This window comes from Cyprinus carpio, chromosome B17 (assembly GCF_018340385.1).
Source record: "Cyprinus carpio isolate SPL01 chromosome B17, ASM1834038v1, whole genome shotgun sequence".
NCBI lineage: Eukaryota > Metazoa > Chordata > Actinopteri > Cypriniformes > Cyprinidae > Cyprinus > Cyprinus carpio.
In genome coordinates, this window is record NC_056613.1 from 9,086,418 (window position 1) to 9,107,968 (window position 21,551).

The 21,551-nt window shown below is 35.5% G+C and overlaps 1 protein-coding gene across 1 annotated transcript in view; it reads left to right on the plus strand.

Annotated features, from left to right (window-relative positions):
• The first annotated feature begins 9,102 nt into the window (after positions 1-9,102).
• LOC109100313 (protein phosphatase 1 regulatory subunit 37-like) overlaps positions 9,103-21,551 on the plus strand; it is a 90,460-nt gene continuing 78,011 nt past the window's right edge. The window contains exon 1 of the mRNA XM_042743103.1: positions 9,103-9,303. Coding sequence (XP_042599037.1) covers positions 9,256-9,303 — 48 coding nt within the window. The 5' untranslated portion in view covers positions 9,103-9,255. The remainder of the gene's footprint in view (positions 9,304-21,551) is intronic.

The window sequence follows — 21,551 nt, forward strand, 5'->3', positions numbered from 1 at the left end:
AATTGAATATTTTCTCAAGCGTCAATATGCTACTATTTCACTTTTTATTAATTTAAGATTTATAATAGCAGAGATTTAACATATTAAATAAAAGCTATAATGGCTCACTCTTTGATAATGACGTTCAAGGTTTTTTTTTACAAGTTAAAACTTGTAGACCAATTACAAAACACATACAGTGATAGCACTTCAAACAAATAGGGTACAAAATAGGACCAGAACCTTAAAAAAATAAAAATAATAATATATAATATATATAATATATATCTATATATCTTTTACAAAAAATGGCCAGTGGAATAAAAGGTGTTTAACATTCATAAAATGTCAAGGAGGTCAAACTATTATATGAGCGTTTTGTTTGTTTGTTTAAATTTTGCTGTTGCCCTGTTACCACCACGATTTGTATGTTTAAAAAATAAATAAATAAATAAAAAACACTAAAAACCAAAATAAACATGATTGCATATTTTACATTAATTATGCAAAGTGTACCTTATAACTGGCTGTTTAGACAACAAATGATCAGTGGAAAAAAGGTGTTAAACATTCATAAAATGTTGATAATTGAGGAGCTAAAACTAAATATTATATGAGCTCCTTTTTTAAATTTTGCAATCATTACGATCATGATTTGTGTGATCGTTTTAGTAAAAAAAAAATCATTTAATACAATTCCAAATAAAATGGACACATTCTTATAAATTAAGAAAAATAAATAAATAAATGAATTAATTAAATATTCCTGTTAAAATAAAATATTCCAGTTTTGACTAATGTTTTTTGGACTGATTAAATCTTCATTCTGGCTACCAGGGCTGTCACCTTAATCTGCCTAAATTTGCATAAACATACAGTATGTTTTCCCAGTGTTCATATCGTTTACCGAACAATCTCCTGAAAAAAATGCTGTTCTCATTAAAATTCAAAACTCATACAGTACCAAATATACACAAATGAGGCCAGCGACCTTTAAAATGAGCTATTGATACGCTCAGTTTGCACCACTGGAACCTGGCTCTCCACACAGTCCAAACTGACACACAACCCTAATTTGATTGGCATATTCTATTTATTATCATGCAACCAGATCTCCGCCGCGATTTGTTTTCAAGGCGCCTAATAAACACCCAGCCTGGCCAGTGTTACAGTGATGTCACCGGAACAAGCTGAATATACACAAAGTGGTTTTCCTTGTTTAAATGAATGAAGCTTCAAGCTGGAATTTCAATTTTGAACCTTCCCTCTTTCCTGTCAGATAATTTGGTTGATCCAAGTGGCAAATGCAGGGAGGCATAATGCAACACAGTGCCAGTAGGTTAGGTGCTAAGGGGAGGCCCAGACTCTCCCTGTCTGCTGCGCTGCCTGGGGATCATTAAAGACATTTATGGCTCTGTAGAAGTCTCCAATTCACTTTGATTCAAACTGATCTGGGTCTGGAGTTTATCTGTCAGTATATGATAAATGCTGAAATAAAAACGAATCATCGAGCGGCACGAGAAAGAGACGCTCTGGGGTCAGAGATGTCGGCTCCAAGATCTCCCCTCTCAAGTTATCACGTATAATTAAGACACAAAGTTGCATTAAGCGAGTTATCATTGACTCATACAGTTAAATGTGTACTTTAGGGGAGACAAATACCCCTTTTTAAAGCTGTACGTACGACACAGTGATCGTTTAGAGTCTTCAGTCTCATCAGCATGCCCTTGGTGTGTATTTTAATCTGAGCGACTGGAATTATTGCCTGTTACGGCTGTGTATCCTTTAGGAAAAGTGGAGGAACTATACTCGATATCAACAACATTAGCAGGAGAGCTGTTCTCATTGCATTTTAATCAACTTTGCCAGATTGAATTTCAGAAATGTAATTCTGCCCTCCACTGGCACAAAAAAGGTGCACACGAAAAGCAAGGCATTTCCTGTTTGACTGATACCAGGTAGATATAGTGTGTGTGTGAGGCACATAAACACATCCAGTTTGCCAATTAAAGCATCACTTACATATATGAAATAAATGAGAGCATGGTTTTTTCTTTGCATATTACTGGTGAAAGTGAAGAAACATGATTGTAATAGAATACAAGCCTTTATCTTTGGAAAAAATACACATAATTTCCTATTTTTTAATACATTTGATAATGAACTTTAACCTCTTAATTTTTTTTTTTTTAAGTGAACAACTATCTCACCACATTTTATTTTAATTCTCTTCTTTGCGTTTTCAACATGCATGCGTTATTTTCCAACCCTGCTTCAACATGAAACAAAAGCCTGATGCCTCGCTGAGAGGTGACACAGTGTGTCCCAGGAGGCATCGGCAGTGCCCATGTCACCCGGGGTGTTGCCAGGAGCGACGGGACCGGTGCTCTGAGAGCATGGAGGGGGGAAAATCTTGCACAAACAATCATACCGACTTCCACCCCCTCTCCTGATGCTCTTTGAGCACCTTCAAGAAGAGCATCTCTGCTCCAGGTGCTAAAAAGCCACATGTTAATCCAGGCCTGTCTGATAGGCAAATGTCTCTATGAGCCAAAGCATGAATAATAATGACTGTCTATAGAGACATATCAACTACAGTAAAGCCTGCAGTGCTGCTGGGGAAAAGGAAAAAGCTAGAGATTAACTAAAAGACTAACAAACTTAACAGAATAGAACTATGCAAAGTGACATCACTTACATAAAACTTAGGAGTTATATGAAAACAAAACAATTTCAGATTCATTCTACCAAATGTATAATTTTACTTCTCCTACTGTGAAGGAAGGGGAAAGTGTTTACTGGAACTCCTGGGGAAAGCGAGGGGGAAAAAATCATTTGGTGTGTATGCCAAAAATCTTTTGGTAATTACATGTAGGAGCAGCTTTTCTGACCATCGTGCATTTCTAACAAAGACACCTGCATTTCCAGCTGAAAGGGCAAATTATAAAGCATTTGTCATTCTGATTTGGATGCTCCTACTGAGGGAGTATCTCTGTTACAACCAAGTCCGCAAAAACACACTTGACGGAGTCTCAGGTCTCACATATGTAACAGAATTGTGGCTAAAATCTGAACACGGCTCATTTCAAGAGTGTTTTAATGTGTTTCTGAAGCCCTACTAGGAAGTGCTCATTAATTTGGCCAATACACTCCGTGTCACAGTTCTTGTCATGCTGAGAAAGAAAGGGAGACAAAAAATAGGCCGTTATGAGAGGCCTAATTTACTTTCTGACTGAAAAAGGCCCTCCTTTTTGCCATAAAGGGCAGAACACTCAACACAGGCGAAGGTTTTTAACAGCTCTCATCACAGAAACTGTGCATATCTTGAGCTCATCTAACATGACTCTACACCTCAGTTTAGCTCTCAAACTCACTAATAATGCACTTCTGACATGTGTGACCATTTTGTGCACTTATAAACATGGCCTACTAAGCATGGTGAAAATAAATTGTTTGTAGAGAGCCACAGTGAAAATTATGATACTTAATTTATGCTGTTCAAACTGTCCAATATTTTTTTTAATAATCAGAGCCAGTGTTAGTGAGGACATTTTTCAGTAGCGAGACAGCTAGTCCCTTGTTTTTTGACCATGCTTAAAACCATAGTTAATTTTGGGTGCGGTAAGAGGGAGGGGGATGGGGAGTTTAGGATGATTCTAAGGGCCTACCAAGGGAGACCCCCCGGAATGCGATTTACCAAAGGACGCGGAATGCGATTTGTACGGAGGGTGCATGGGGCCCAGAAACCGTAACGGCGCCCCTGCTCCTATTTTCGAATTAGTGTTGAACCGACTCGTTTAAACGAGTCGCGATATAGCACAACCAAAGGCTATATCGCGGTTTTTAATATCTGAGCTGAATGAATAGTTCAAAGCACTCACCTATCTCTTTCACATATGTATCTTCGTACAGTCCGATTTATTCCAACGAATCAGTTCGTCCAGAATTGTACCCTCACCTATGTAGAGCTGGAAGGTCTGATTCATTCTAGCGAATCTATTTGTCCAAAATGGCTCAGTCTGCTACAATGTGCTGAAAAATCAGTTTCAATCTAGTGAAACGTGTCCAAAATGGTTTCGCCACCTATGTAGTGCTGAAAGGTCTGATTCATTCTAGTGAATTGATTCGTTCTGAATAGTTACCAAAACATAGCACTGGAAAAAAAAAAAAAAAAAAAAAAAAACTGATTAATTCTAGAAAATCGGTTCGTTCATTACTTCTAAATGTGACCCTGGACCACAAAACCAGTCATAAGTAGCACAGGTATATTTGTAGCAATAGCAACAATAAATTGTGTGGGTCAAAATTATTATTTTTTTTCTTTTATGCCAAAATCTTTAGGATATTAAGTAAAGATCATGTTCCATTAAGATATTTAGTAAATTTACCACCATAAACTTTATACTAATATGCATTGCTAAGGACTTCATTTGGAAAACTTTTCTCAACCAAATATTGTCATATCCTAAAAAACAATACATCAATGGAAAGCTTATTTATTCTGCTTTCAGAAGATGTACATATCAATTTAACAAAAAAATTGACCCTTATGACTGGTTTGTGGTCCAGGTTCACAAATTGCTCTCTCTCCTGGAATCGTTGGGTTTGGACAGTTGATGAACAGATTCACAAAAATCTGTTCTCCCTGTAGGTTCTCGACTCAGTTATGTAAGTTATGGGGGTGTTTCATTTTATTGTACTTAATTTAAATTTATATTTATTATAAATGTATATGTTCAAGTTTGATACTGTCACCATAATTAATATTAATTTTTTTCCAGCAAAAATATGGCCATGAATATAAGATACAATAGCCTATATAATTGGATTTTTAGTTTTGTTTTGTATATATATATAAAAAAAGAAGAATATTCTAACTTCTATATTCTAATATTCTAGCTACTCTAACTTCTTAAACTTTTTACTTTTTCTTTCCTATAGAAATCTCCACATCTATGTCACGGCCTACAAAGGCCACAATTCTGCCAGCAAGAGCTTTAAATTTAGCACTATGTTTTTCTTGCAGGGTCAAGATGAATAGACAAGCATCTACCACAGAAGCAGAAAAAGACGTACTGCAAATCCATGCAAATCGGGAAAGCGGCAAAGGGGGGAGTTTCTGCCAGGCAAGCACTCTTAGCTTCCTTCTTTAGACCACCATCTTTTGTTTGTTCTGAAGTTACACAGGAAGAGTTGCTATCAGGAGCCAGAAAGGAGTGAAAAAGGGTGGAAACAAGAGGAAAAAAGAGCTATAAGCGTTTCAAGCTATTGCTGAAACAATCCAATTACAATGCCTATCAAACTTAGCTTCACAGGTTATAGCTTCTAATTGCCTGACAAAAATTGACACTTCAGTCGCAACACTGTAATATAATAGAGGGCCAAATTAAATTTGATCGAGGGGCAGAAAACGACGCTATCATTCAGCCGCGCGGAAAAGAGATCAACTGGCATGATATAATGGATCAAAAATGAAAATTATTCATTAATCGCGTTGGGTTTTCCAATAATGGAAATGACACAGTTCAGACGCTGCCGTAAAAACACTATTAAAAAAATATAAATAAAACTAACAATACATCTAACAAAGAAAAGAACCCATACACTACTCTTCCTCCACTCCTCTGAAGGAGGTGAAGGATTGTGGGAATGGGCTGACTGACAGGTCACTTCTTGGCATGACGAGTGTAATGAGTGCGTGTGTGTGTATTAGTGTGGTGGACTTCCGAATGGTGAGGCAAAAACTATGAGAGCTCGAGCTTTTTCCTGTTCTGTTTTCTGTTTTCACACACACACACATATATATACACACACACAGTATATACAGCATATGTTTGCTTGTACATAGTGCTACACACACACTCGTATGTATGTATGTATACATACATGTGTGTTTACATGAAAAAAGTAAATATATAAAATATTATAAATTATTGCATATCTTATATATACTATTTATTACAACCAATAATATTTAAAAACAATATAATAATATTATACCTAATAACATTTAAAAACAATATAACAATATTATTATATACTGTATAATATAATATAAAATTAACATCAACATTTTTTTGAAAAGTCACTGCCTCTTTTACCTCTTCACAGAAAAGTGTGTGTGTGTGTGTGTGTGTGTGTGTGTATATAAAGGCGAGAGGCCCAATATTCATCAGCAGATGAGACGTGTGCATGTGTCTGTGAGAAAAAGGCAGATGAAGGGAGGAAGATAAGAGAAAAAGATGACAGCACTCAAAGGCAAAAGGCAGCGCTTTCTCTCATCTTCTGACCACCGGCTGACCCCGAGACTGAGAGCCGAGAGCTGACGGAGTGACCCGGCTCCCTTTGACCCTGCCAAGCTGAGCACGAGGCTCCCCAGCCGAACCCACCGGAGCTCCAGCCTCACTGATCTCCAGCCCTGTAATTGGGTCAAAGCTCTGCATTGCCTTATTGATGTGCAAATGCTAACTGTCTAGGCATGTCACTCTCAGCCATATTAGAGAACACCTCGAGGATGACTGCAGGAGATCAAGGACGCCAATGCACCATTTCATATCAAACCGCAAACATGAGAGGGGTGCCGTTCATTAAAATTTAGGCCATCAAGAAATATCCAATTCAAAAGAAATGTCTAATTTGAAACGGTCCTTGACAGGACACGATCATATCTTAACATATCTTAACGTATTTAACAACCAGTTTTGACATGAGTAATGACACCCTAAAAAAGAATGTTCTCACAAATTATGATAAGCATTAAAATGATGGGAAGTCTGAACATGTCAGTTAACCAGGAAGAAGTACAGTCAGTCAGAAAGTCATAAGATTTGTGGAAGTAAGAAGTTATGAGGACATGCGAGGACATGCATCCTTTTTATGAACAGTGGTTATTTCTCTGAAGAGAAGAAGGAAATAGTATAAAATAATAAATGAGAAAATAATCAATAGTACAAAAATAAAGCCAAACAAAAACTAAATCATGAAATATGAGATCAAATCATGTAGAAATTGCTGATTTGCTACTTTCAGATGTCCACAGCTCATCAGAAAAGTAGCCTGAATGGGTTACAACTAGTATAAAAACATTAAATGTAAAATCCTTCAATATAATTTTAAAAAGATTTATAACTATTTCAAAATGTATAAATATTACAAAGATATAAAATCAATTCAGAAGTCTACTCGAATCTATAGGATTGAAAAAAACAGCAGCAGATAGTCATGAGACCTACGTATATTCGAAATTTTGCAGTGGATTTAATGTGGCTTTACGGGAGGCATTAAGTTCATTACATTTCTTTTATTGCCTTGACGTATCTAGTAGACTGTTAATGTGTTCCTCTCGGTTGATTGTACATGTGCGAGCAGCGTCCCGAGGATCAAAACATCAAATCGCTGGGATTGTCATGCTGTGAAAGAATTTAAAAGTACTGGTGTCCCAGTCTTATAATTGTGTATCGATGGCCAACGATTCTCTCAATTTCATTGTTTTTCCACTTGGACAATCTGGTGGAACTCTAAGACAACCTAATTATAACCCCCGCTGAGGAGGCCGGCCCTGAGCAAGGTTTCATAACTGCCTCAACTTTCTCATCCTCTGCAAACTTTCACAAAGACATGACACTGATACTAATCATGTCAAGCCAGTCAGACAATGCTGAAATGAAGAGTTAATCATGGTATGAACATTACTACAAATTATTTCATGCAATTTTTTTTTTTTTTCCTCAGAATGGAACTTGGTGACTTGTGCAGAAGTACTTCAAAAAACCTGATTCAATTAAATTAATTTGAATTTCCAATGCTACATAAAGTTGTCTTTCCTTGCTTGGCTGTATTGCACAAACGTGTTATGAAATGTTTAAAAATATTATTTTAAAAGCAAATGGCAAACATTTCTATACTTACTCCTGAACACTGATTGAATCAACTTTCCTATCAACCAATCAGATCTTAGGGTTTGGCTGGTTAGCATGGCCCCGGTAGCGCCTGCTAGCAGTGTTGTTATTGTTAACTAAAACTAAAATGATTAAAATCATTTTGAAATAAACTATAAATATTGGATGAAAAACTAGAAATGTTGGCTTAGCAACTTACTGAAATAAGCTTAAGTTGAAGTACTAAAAACTGTAATAAAAGCTGAATAAAGATAAAAATAGATTTATAAAAAAAATTACAGATGTAAAATAAACTAAAATTAGAACTGAAAACAAAAATAAAAGCTAATTCAAAACATTAATAAATACAATAGTAGTATATAAACAAGCATATGCTGTAATATAATAATAATAATAACAACCATTATTAATAACTGAGCCCCAATAAAAACTGAAAACCAAATCAGTATATAAAATGTTTTCTGAGGGATCATGTGACACTGAAGACTGAAATAAAGATAGATGCTGAAAATTCAGCTTTGATCAGAGGACTAAATTACAATATATTCACATAGAAAACAGTTATGTTGAATTGTAATACTATTTGATAATATTACAGTATTTACTGTAAGCAGCCTTGGAAAGCAGAAGAGAGTTCATAAAAGATATTTAAAAATCATGTTTTCACACTTTTGACAGGTGTATATATATATACACACTGAAATAACACTACACACTCTGTGAGAGAAAAGGATCAACATTCTGACAAAATTAAATATAAGTAACATATATTGCTACTATTTCAGTATTTGCTTTATTTTGGAGAGATCTTTTGACGCACCTCAGTATAGCTGCTAGTGAAGGGCTAGAAAAGCGCTTTCCTGTGGTCATTCTTCTTTGTTAATGTCCTCCTGATGGAATCAAGAAAAAAATACTTCATGCACATTTTCTAACCTGAACTTACACTCCTTATCTGAATAGTGATCAGTGACCCTGGAGCTGCTGGCATCGCCCCTGCCCAGCGCGAAGAGGGATATTTCAGACCAGAGAACAGGTGGACACCAGCCATGGGAGACGGTTCAACCGGCTTGCCCACAAACAGGGGTCAGGGTGGGCCACACGTCACATAAATCAATCTGACGTGTTCACCCAGGCCTGCACTGGCACAGGCCAACCCGCGGCCCAAGCCCCATGCCCACTGAGCTACTGGCTGTGGCGCTATTTTGATGCATGGTTCAGGGGTGCATTTGGAACGGGTCGGCTGACTGATCCAGGGCCTGGCTGGAGAGACTTCAGGTGCCTTCTGGTTCCACAGATATCACGCCAGTGGTATGAGATCCACTGCAGGGGAATCGGGCACGCTGAAAGAGATCCTGGTGGGCAGCAGAATGAATGTGCAATGGCATGTGCAGTTCAGGACGTCAGTCACTGCAGATTCTCATCTCATGTAAGTAATTCAGATACCAGAGATATTTCTTTATGACATTTATGTATTAGTATTTCTCAAATTAAACAAGGGACAATGATTTACAATAATAATCTTACATTCTATAAATTAAAGGAGTTGAAATTTTATGCTCAGTGTATTTTGCATCAACGACAGGTTGCCACATATTTCATATGTTGATAAATGTATACAATTTAGCATAAAATGAAATAATGTATTGTTTAATTAATTCTAATAAGAATATTTTTGTGAGTAACGCTTTACACACATACACAAATATGTTATTGGTTTGATAATACAGTAGATTAATATTTAAAATGTACAGAAAAGTCTATAACATTATTATTTTATTATCATGACAGATACTATTATAGTTTTTATTAATATTTTGAATCAGTTTTTACTTTTATATTTTCTGATTTTATTTTAATTTATTTTTAGTACTTTTGTTGTGAGTTTTTGTAATTCTTGTAGTTTTTTATTGGTCTATATAGTCTTCTTTATTAATATTTGTTTCAGTTTTAGTTAGTTTAGTAGATCAAGTCAAGCTAAATTAAAAAGAGAAAAGTTATTTGGCACCTAACAGAATTATCATTATTTCAGTTAACATTTAAAATGTTTTTTTAATGGTTTTATTTTGAATTTCAGTTTTAGTTTTAGTTAATTATAATAATCCTGGTGTATAATATGCTATTTAATGGCCATTTCCATTGTGACAACTTGCCCCGGTACATATACACAGAAGTTTAATCTTGAGAAATATTCACTGGCTTAAAAAAAAAAAAAAAAAAAAAAAAAAAAAAGTGTATGACTAGCTCTGGTCTCCCATATTGTATTTTCCCCACTCTTCTATTTTCAAATCATTAACATTAGCCATGACATCTTAAATGCGGCTTAGATATTTTCTAGATGTTCCTTACTTGGTCCAGCATGTGTTTTTAAATTATGTGTTTTTGTGAGTTGTAAGTGTGAATGTGATTCTAACCATCTCAGACAGTCACACAATCTATTCAATGCCATTACAAAACAATAACAGAATAAAACTGTATCTCCAAAGGAAAAAGGAAACAAATGAGAGAAATTTGAAGTCTGCATGTCAAGATAATGTCAAATTTGGTAAAAATTCTTACAGGCTTTTAACTTTTCGCTTTGGTTATGTTATTCGTGTTTGCATTGAAGTTTTTCATATTTTCTTTCAAATAATTCATTAATGGCTTTCTAATCTCGAGAGTGGATGAAAGGACTTAATTCCAACTAAATGATTTATACAAGTGCTTCTGAAACTAACCCTTATTAAATGAATAACTCCTGCCAATAAACCGTGGGTATCTGTCTTTTAAAAAGTTGAGGGGACACCTGAGAATTCTGCAAGAAATAGGAATAATTCCTCAAAAAGAAAATTGCCTGGCTGTACTTGAAGGATTAAAAGTAATGGTAATTTCCCAAACATTTGGTTTGCGAGTGCTGTTGTCTGTAAAAAGATGATAAAACACTCAATGCCCCCTGTCTCTTAACTTCAACAATAGTCAATCAGACCAGCCGTTTTACTCAACCACCGAAGAAGCTCCATATCAGAAATGAACTTACAGTTCTCAGAGGCCTCAGCGAGCATATGCACAAGGGCACTTTGAGGATGCTCTCCACCAACTGTTGCCCATTTGATTTCGTCAGCATATTTGATGGCAAATATCATAATGTTTGCTCTAGGTCGTGGACAGCACTAAAAAAAACATTGACAAATTGTTATAAATGGTTGATTATGCATAACGTGATCAGAAAGGTTTTTGGCACAGACAAAAACAAACAGCTTGTTTGCATGACACCTTGGCATATACTGAATTCTGGGGGCACACAGTGGCTTCACATAATATGCATAATGGGAGGGAAAGGTATCTGATGTGAAGTCTTTGTTTACTTAAAGTTAAGTTCAAAAACATGTTTTAGATATTTAAGCATAACTTGTAGCATGTACTTTTAGACTCTGCATTCTCTCTCTCTCTCTCTCTCTCTCTCTCTCTCTCTCTCTCTCTCTCTCTCTCATTCAGCTCAACTCCAAAAATGAACTGTTCCAATTATACACTTATTTTCACATAGCTATGAGAAGCGTAAAACATGGATGCGCGTGCAGTTGCCATGCTGTATTAAAGCTTTAATCAGGATAAAACCGTATATTAAAAGCTAACATAAGCAGTAGCATTTACAAATAATAGCGTATCTAAAAGTATGAGACAACAACAAACAAAAAACATAGGACTACCATTAAAAGCCATGCTTGCATAGGTTCTGCACGATCCTCAATAATATCCTCTGCTTCTCAATCGGGCTCAAACTAATAAGCGATATCAACGACGCTGTTGTTTACAATACAACTGGAGCACATGCTGCTGAGGTGAGGGGCGTGACGTTTAGACATGCACTAGAGGCAGTTTAGCCAATCAGAACACACTGGGCTAGCTAACCAATCAGAGCCCATCACCTATTTCTGAGGTAGGGGCTACATAAAAGCAGGAAATGATCAGCGCGTTTCTCAGAGAGGGTAAATTATGTGAGAAATAATGTGTTTTTATAACAAACTTTGGACAGGTAACAAAAACATTAACACAAGACTGCACCCCATAAACACAATCAAGCCTAGAAAAAGAAAAAAAAAACAGTGAACCACCCCTTTAAGAAACACTGGGGATAATTCATGACTTGAGATTAAACTAGAAATAATCATTAAGCATTCACTATGCCACAATATCCAACCACACTCACCTGGATGAATACCAAGGATTCAAGCAAAACCTCAAACACAGCCTCAAGCTTGGGTATTTGAAAGCTGATCAGTGCTGGCCACTAAGGCCAATTCAAACCTTCCTCAACTACAGCAACTCTTTAACAAACTTCCCCAAATATTAAGGCAAAAAGCATTCGCAGATGCTAAACAAACCCAATGCATTTCCCAAACAGTCTTTTTTTTCCCCAAATACGCGTGTTTAACCTGCCATCGCTGAGATCTCAATATGTATGCACACTTCTGCCAATTTAAATCCTGTGTCACTTTCCTAGCTTTGGGATGTGAGAAGTGAGATTATCCTGGGGGCATTCAATTCCATGCCACTGACCTTACTCTGGCCTCTGAGCGGGAGGCCTCATGCCATTAGCGCGAGGGAAAGGCTTTTAAAGGAAATCTAATCTCGTCTGCATCTGATCTGTCCACTTCACAGTGGAGGAACCTGGCCTGGGTATTACAGCAAACATCCTCTGCCGCTGTATCTCTTTCTTCAGCGTTCAATATTCCCCCCTCCACTGTAGGACCCATTTCTGTAACAAACTCCCTGCAACAGGTCTGACCAGCGGCTGTAATTTCACTCAGAGCGCTTGCACTCCGAACCCGATGTAGAGCAGCACTCGACTGTATCCACACGCTCACTCAAGCTCAACACAGGCGCCAGTGTTTAGGAACGTGTCTCTGCTTTGTTCATGGTTTTCTCTTTTTATTTTGGTTAATTGTGGGCAAAGTGTCTCGCTGACAGGTTGCGGTGAGGGGTATCACCTGAGATCATCCCACATTCAGCTGGCTTTATACCTGCAGTGGCTAGAAACATAAACCACAAATCCATTCGGATGTAGTTACTGGCGATTATAGATTGTTTACCCTAAGATCTAAACATGTTTGGTGGGGTTTATGAATTTAGCAGATTTTATCAGGTCATGTGTGCTCTGATTTGACTAGGTAAAATACCTGAAACAGAAGTTTCCCAAAGCAACCCTGATTCAACAATAAATTAATATACAATATCATACCGACATGAGCTAACAAGGATCAATACATGGAAGAAACATGTATGCACATTATTGACATTGTGAGAGAAATATAAAGCCAAGCTATTCAGAATCCGGGCATTTTAGCCAAAACAAAACAAAACAAAACAAAACAAAACAAAAAACAAAAAACAAAAAACAAAACTTAAATATAAAGCTAAGTGGGGCAGCTGTGGCCTAATGGTTAGAGAATTGGACTTGTAACCAAAAGGTTGCAGGTTCGAGTCTCGGTGCTGGCTGGAGTTGTAGGTGGGAGGGAGTGAATGAACAGCGCTCTCTTCCACCCTCAATACCCATAGCTGAAGTGCCCTTGAAGCTGAAGGCACTGAACCCCCAGTTGCTACCCGGGTGCTGGATATATAGCTGCCCACTGCTCCGGGTGTGTGTTCACGGTGTGTTCACTTCTCACTGCTGTGTGTGTGCACTTGGATGGGTTAAAAGCAGAGCACCAATTTCGAGTATGGGTTACCATACTTGACAAATGTCACGACTTTCACTTTTTTTCACTTCACTTTTCTAAGTTATTCACAATCCATCAATTATTTTGCAGGGCATTTTAGTACCTTTCATCTCTGTAACAAAACAAAACAAAACAAGACAAGACAAGACCAGACAAAACAACTAATACAAAGCAAAATAATTTAAATCTAACAAATATAAAGCTAAGTTATTCACAATACATCAACTATCTTGCCGGGAATTTTAGTATCTTTCATCTCTGTAACAAATCAAAACAAAAACAAGACAAAACAACTAACACAAAGCAAAAGTACTAAACAAATATAACAAATATAAAGCTAAGTTATTCACAATCCATCAAATATTTTGCCGGACATTTTAGTACCTTTTATCTCTGTTGTAACAAAAGAAAAAAAACAAAAAACAAAACGCAAAGCAAAAAAAAAACAAAAGGAATATTTTTCTGTTGTGATTTATAAAGAATTTGTATAAAGACACTCAGACTCTTAAAATCATTCAGAATAACTTTTACATAATTATTTATTGAAAGATGGAATCTGAAACTAAGGTAATACTAAAATCTTTGACTTTTTACCTATACATACCTATGATTATGCTTTTCCCTACCAAAATAATATCACTCAAGCAAGTTAAAAATATTTAAATGCACCCCTACTTTAAAAACTAAAAAACTAACTAGTATAATTCCCTTTTTTTTTAATCCAATATATGAACATTTATATGAGACAGACATTAAAATATTACACAATATGTTAAATAATAAATGCATGTAGTGATGTTTGCTTAAGCTAAAACAGTAATATAACAGTGGGATGGAATAAATCCCAATGCTAAGATTGTTATTACACATTATTTTACTCTTACAGACTTCAATCAATGAAATTACTCTTTTGAACAGCACTTTTCGTTTAGTGGGATAAATGCAGAAAATAGAAACTAGTGCACGTCTCTTGCTGAGATCATAATCAGTTCCTAGTCGCTCTGTTTTTCTCATCCCTTTCCCTCTCGCTCAGGTTATTTTGGGAGTCATTTTTGGAAGCTCCTTGACCTGCACAGAGCAGCACCTCCATATTCAAAGAACCGTCCCTTGCCAACACCCCTCATTTACAACCCATTACTCAGTTCTGCTCAGCTGAACCACATCCTTCTTCTTCCTTCAAGGCCTGGTTAAACTTAATCATTAGGTTAACAAGCTCCCTTCCCTCCAAATGATGATCCTCTGAATTCTAGGGATTTGTTCAGGAGGGTGAACCAATAACTGGCTAGGCACAAAAGACAGAGGCCTTCGAATTAGCACAAAATAATCACCAAAAATTGCTTTGCATATTCAATCACTTAGAAGACTGCTAAAGTAAACAAACACACAAACCTCGGCCACAAAAAAAGAAGCCTTTAAATGAACTAACATTTCCTCAAGTAAACAATCAAACAGTCGAACACTCCGACACTGTTGTGAATCGCAGTCAACCCTGACAGACACATCAAAACAAAATACGCACATAAAGTCCAGAATCAAAGAGACTATTGTTTCTTTACCGCTCCACATTAAAGTAGTAAGATGTGTGTGCACAATACAAATCAGTTGTAATGAAGGTTTACTTTTTTTTTTTTTACTCCGTACTATAAAGAGATAGACATGGTTTTTTAAAGACCATCTGCAATGCATATATGGCTGGCATCGTACAACTCGTTTTAAGCTAATTAATTACAACTGCTCAAGAGGCAGTCACATGTCACTGTTTTAGCACATCAATGGCACTTAAACATACTTCATTAGCTTGACGTTGACGTGAGAGTTTGTGCATGGATTCCACTGAGCTGTCAGTTTACATCTGCTCTTACTGCTGTTTAGACTGATTTTCATCAAAGACAACTGTGTTTATCTTTCAAGCTTCTCTATACATGTAGGTCACCAAGAAAACTGTCATCTATAATGTAAATAGAACATAAAACTTACAACCTAATATCAAGCTATCTATACGGTATATATGTAATTATAATATATATATATATATATATATATATATATACTTTTTATAATATATATATATATATAAACACAAATATAAATATATATATATATATATATATATATATACATACATACATACATACACATAAAACCATTAAAACCTGTAATTTTTATGCAATTAATAACTATAATTAATATTATAGTAATATTAATATTTATTTAATACAGTGTTCAATATTGTTATTTATTATATGTACTTTTTATTAAAACAGTAAAATATACAATATAGAAATTCACCTTGTTTTCGATATATATAAATAAAATGTGTAATTTAAGTATAGTATAATGTATAAATTAAAAAGTCAAAGTATAAATGTATATATATATCATATAGCTATTATTAGCATGTGCATATACAAATTATGCTATGAGGATTTTAGTATAGTATAATATATAATATATAAATTAAAAAGTAAAAGTTTAAATGTATAATATATATACATATATATATATATATATATATATATATATATATATATATATATATATATATATATATATATATGTATATATATATATATATATATAGGTAATTTAGGTAGGAAATTTAAAAACTGGTTTTGAGGTCCAGGGTCACATATTCTGTACAAATTATTTTTTATAAACGTGTGTGTGTGTATATTTAAAGAGCAATTGAAAATAATTATTAATTTATTCTTCAAAATGTAACTATTTAATGATTACTTTTTATTAATGAGATCGATAGATCTACATATTAATTATATATGGTAGAATTTAAAATTGCACATGATAGATACACAGGAATTAATAACAAATAAAATTTTCACCAGATGCTTGAAACAAGTTCGGACATTAGCCGATCCTTAAGTACCTTCTCCAATATACATACTCTATTTGAATATGCTAATTATTCAGAACTACTGAATATATCAAAGTACCATGTACCAGCACAACGGGTCAAAGCAAGGCAGAACACGTGAACCTCCTTGTGTTTGTCTATCTAAGTTTGTGAGTGCATACTTGTGGGATTTTCTGATGGATTTTAGCAAACTTATCTTGTACGCGTCTGCTGGTTATTTCTTCTGGTGGCCGTGCAGCTGAACAAACAATAGCACATTTTAATGTGGTACCTTGCCTTCCTGCCATGCATATTCATGGCGAGCCCACGCCTGGCAGTGACACAGGGGTGCGGCAGGGATGAGGCGTGCTTGTCGGAGTGTGTCACGTTTCCAGACCAGCGAATTTTTTTGATTAAAGTCCCTTATCCGTTTTATCATGCATATCCCTTGCCTGATTAAAGTGATCTGATGCTGACACTCACAATGTCAGGGTGAACTGAGGAGGAGCTCTCTCTCCACCTCCCCGAACATGCCTGGAATCCCTAATCCCCTCAAAATACATCCGTCAGTTTGTCCCTGTGTACAGTACGAACACGGGCATCTCGAATATACAGCAAAACACAAGCACCAACTCAGCGGGTTACCAATGTTGAGATGCTATATGAAGTATTTCCTCACCATTTCTACAGTTAAGATTAAGTAACATGCACTATAAATACATGCATATTATGGCGAGACATCATATGCAACCTACCAAAGACACATTTCCTATACTTAACACGTATTAATCCCAGACCGCTACTTCCCAAAGTTGAGCAGTTGATGCGAATGGGGCGCATTTGTGAATTGGTGAGGAGGGACGCACCGCTAGTCAGAGAGCGAGCGAGAGGGAATCTTTCCCAGAAAATGTTGGCCTAATGAAACAGCTGGGGATGACACAGTTGAAACTATCCAAATGGAAATGATAATTAATGGCATTAGGGCACAGAATGCTTTGGTGCCGCTAAGGATTAGAACACTTTAGGCTGTAAGTTTCGAGATGTAGCATAACTTTTTGGAGGCTATTTCTCATAAGAATTGGCAAGTTGCTCTGAGGCAATCTGTCATCGTCATGTTTTTGTTAACAGGTAAAAATTAGATAAATAAAAATAAACAAAATATCTAAAAATATAAATTAGAAAAATTTAATTTGCAATTAAATGACTAGCAGTGCATTTTACAAGGAATAAGTTTTCCTTTTTAAAATGTTCTTTAACTCAATGTGTTACTTGTGGTTTCTTTGGAAATAATTCTAAAATGTATTAATTTTTAAATGTGTTTGTTACTACACCAATCTTTAGGCAACACTAAGTTTATTACTTCATGATAAATGTCTAATACAAAAATAAAAACTAAAAATAAATAAATAAAATAAAAATAGAAGTTTAACAAGAAAAATTACTTCATACACTGTAAAAATATTTTTCAAAGTTGTAAATAAAACAGATTATTGTGTTACTTTGTTTCTTTGCAATTAATTGTAAAATTTACTAGCACTATTTACTCCACTTTTTTTTTACATACACTTTTTTCAGTAAGCAACACTAAGCAATTTGACTTCATAATGAGTTTATAATACAATGCAATATGTTTAACAAAACATTAAAAAAGACATGGAAATTTGCTTAAATTAAACGCTTTAAACTTGTTTTGCAGTTTAAAAATCTATATATGTATGTATGGGTTATATTAATCATATTATATTTACTAAAAATAAGATAAAAATGTCTGTTAAAAATAGGATTTTATACAGTGAAGAGGTTCCTACATGATGAGTATCTTCAAAACATCACCAAAAGTTGTTCCACATCCACTAAAAAGAAACAACACAATTCATGACTTTAAAATAAAGATGTTCTTGATTAAACATTGCAAAAAAGCAAACCTCCCCCCCACCCAAAAAGTCAAAGGAAGGGACAAGACGGGCCGGGTTAGTATTAGTTGTCAACCAATGATCAAATAGCATCGACGGGAGGCAACTACAGAGTGCCTTGCTGGCAAAGAAATATAACGTCCAGATTTAATTCTGATACCAAGAAATAGAATTTCAAAGCTGGATGTCTTATCGTTGGCATGTCCCTTTGCTGGACTGATTTCCCTAGCAAAACCCTGTCACTGCTATTATGTTGAACATGGAACCAATTTACTGCACCAGCTAAACAGGGTTACTGGTGCTCCTGTAACCCCCTAAATGTTTGAAGTTATCACAGACGTGAGGGAGAAAAAGCATTTTGAATGTTGGCTGGAAGGGGGAAGGTTGAAGAGACTGTAATTGAAAAGTATCAATCAAAAACAAGGCAAGGGGCAGAATGGAAGCCATAATGTTAACCCAGTCTGAGGAGCACAGGGACCAAAATGCATTTCCTTTGTATAGGTAATTCACTTGCTCTCTCCAGACCATAAGCCTCCAGCCTGGGCCCTGGTAAATATAAAATAAATAAATCCTATCTCCGGACAAGGCTTTTGGATTATCAAATGGAGCATGTGCCCATTACAGGCCTGTTTTGAGATGCTATCTGGCCGCACAGATAAGGGCCGACTGGTCAGACGTTTGCAATTTTGATACATGCGAAATAAAGAGCTTGAGGATGCATCCTTTTTCATCCAGTCTTTCATGTCCAGTTTGAATATAGGCTATCCTGTACATAGTAATCATGGGGGGAAAGAGCTTGCGGTGTGGATCCACCTTTTCCCATCCATCCTTTCATGTTCAGTTTGAATATAGTCAATATTGTACATGGAATTCATAGACTGCATATAGGTTGTGTCAATCCAATTGCATAAAATCTTTCTTTGAACATTTCCACAGACCCTCAGCATTCATTTTTAGCACCTTCAGAGTCCACATGCCTGAACTAGACAAAATAAATAAATAAAATAAAAAATAAATAAATTTGATAAAAGATAACTGATAACTGACCCCAGGCCACAATTAAATTGAAGCATCCATTCAAAGGTCAGGCTGTTTTTTTTTTTTTTTTTTTTCTTAATTTACAGATTAAATATGTTCTGTGGTTTGAAATTGATCAATGTTTCATATCTACCATTTACGCTTTTTGAATAAATTGTGAATGATTTAACATTAAACAGATGCACACTATTTCTAGCAATCAGTTTAGAGGTGGAGTTGTGTGAAGGGGATATGTTTTGACCTCCAGATCATGCAGTTCCAATGTCTTTGAAACAATCTGAGTGTTGCCATACATTACAATAACTGTATGCATACAAACCCCTTCAAACTAGAAAATATCCCATTTAGCAGACCAACATCCCCCCAAAAGTATGTTTTCTTAACACTGCTACTGTCAGCAGTATAAATAAACTGTTTAAAATAATAATAATAATAATAATAATAATAATAATAATAATAATAATAATAATAATAATAATAATAATAATAATAATAAAAAGAGTTCATTCAAAAACATCTTGTTTGGGTGTTTTGATATGCATGTTACGTAAATGCATAACTAACAATAAAAATAATAATACAATTTTTTTTTTTTTTTAGTTGACAAAGTAAATGGTAACTGTAATAAAATATAAAATAATTTCTTGAGCTTATGTTATTTCAGCTGGTTTCCAAGGTAGCTTTTATTATTTTCATTTAGTTTAATGTGATGTACTAAAACTGAAATAAAGTAAATATATAAAACTAAAATCTAAAATTAAAAAACGTTTCAACAATTCAATATATATATATATATATATATATATATATATATATATATATACATACATATATATATACATATACATATATATATAAACTAGTATATATATATATATATATATATATATATATATATATATATATATATATATATATATATATATATATATATATATATATATGTAAACATAAACTAGTTTCACATACCATAAATGGTTCAGTGCTTAAAGATCAGGCAGTTGTCTCTTAAAAACAGGGAGAAAGGTTTAATCCTGTAGTGTGCACATGAACAAATACATTGAAAAAAAAAATCTAAAACAGCACTTATCATACTGTAATGCCTCCGAAGATAACCTTAAATTACATTACAAAACATCTGCTCACTATGACTTCATAAAGTCGCTGATGGGGGATGTATGACCGACAAGCAAGCTCATGGCAAACACATAAGTCAAAATCACACCATGTTAAGATTCACCGTGCCTTTCCAAACGGCCCATCCAGCTTCCTCTGTCCAGTCATCCATCTACCCCCACCCATCCCGGCCCATCTATCTGTCTCTGAGCTCAATGCCTACGTGCCTCTTCGCCGGCCCCATTTCCCCCCTTTGCACAAGAAAAAAAAAAAAAAAAAAAAAAAAAAAAAACAGCACGGCCAAGGTTTTTAATTCAAATTTCATCTCCAGTGCCGCGGCCCGTAAGCTCACTCAGCAGCCACTGGAGTCTAAAGTGACTCTAGGGAGCCCTCTCACAGTTCTATATGCAAATAGGCCTGCACCTGGGCAGTGGAGCAGGCCTGCTGAGAGCTTACTTATGCAAATCTGATTGAGTGAGAGCATATTGCTGGAGCGCGTGCGCAGGCCGCCGACACCACAAGTTATATTTCACAGGATCGGCTGCCTCCGTGTTCCGGAAGAGGGGGAGCGGAGGAGAGGGGGAAAGAGAGTAGGGGAAAAAAGACAGGGTGCCGGCCATTCCAAGAATGGAGGGCTGTTGGTTTGATGAACACCTCTTTCTCCCTCCTAGATTCCACCCTTCTCAGTTTTATAGCATCGGGGGCAGATGGAGTGTAAATGACACAGGACCTCTGTAATTTCCTATGCACACTTTGTAAATGGGTTGACATCTCAATATGTCCAACACACCACCATCACTGAGTGTGGTATTAACCCCCTGATTAAGTGGTAAAGGTTGGCTGCAGTTCAATCTCCAAACTGAAAGAAGTCCTTGATGTAGATAAATGAGACTGAAAGCGGAGAAAAATCAAATAAACCAAATGCAAGGCAAATCAGTAACTAAAAACAGACAGAGAGAAAGACCAACAGATGCATCAATGGACAGACAATATATACCTACTGATAGATAGACATAGCTACTGACATAGAGAAGGACAGACAGACAGACAAACAGGTAGATAG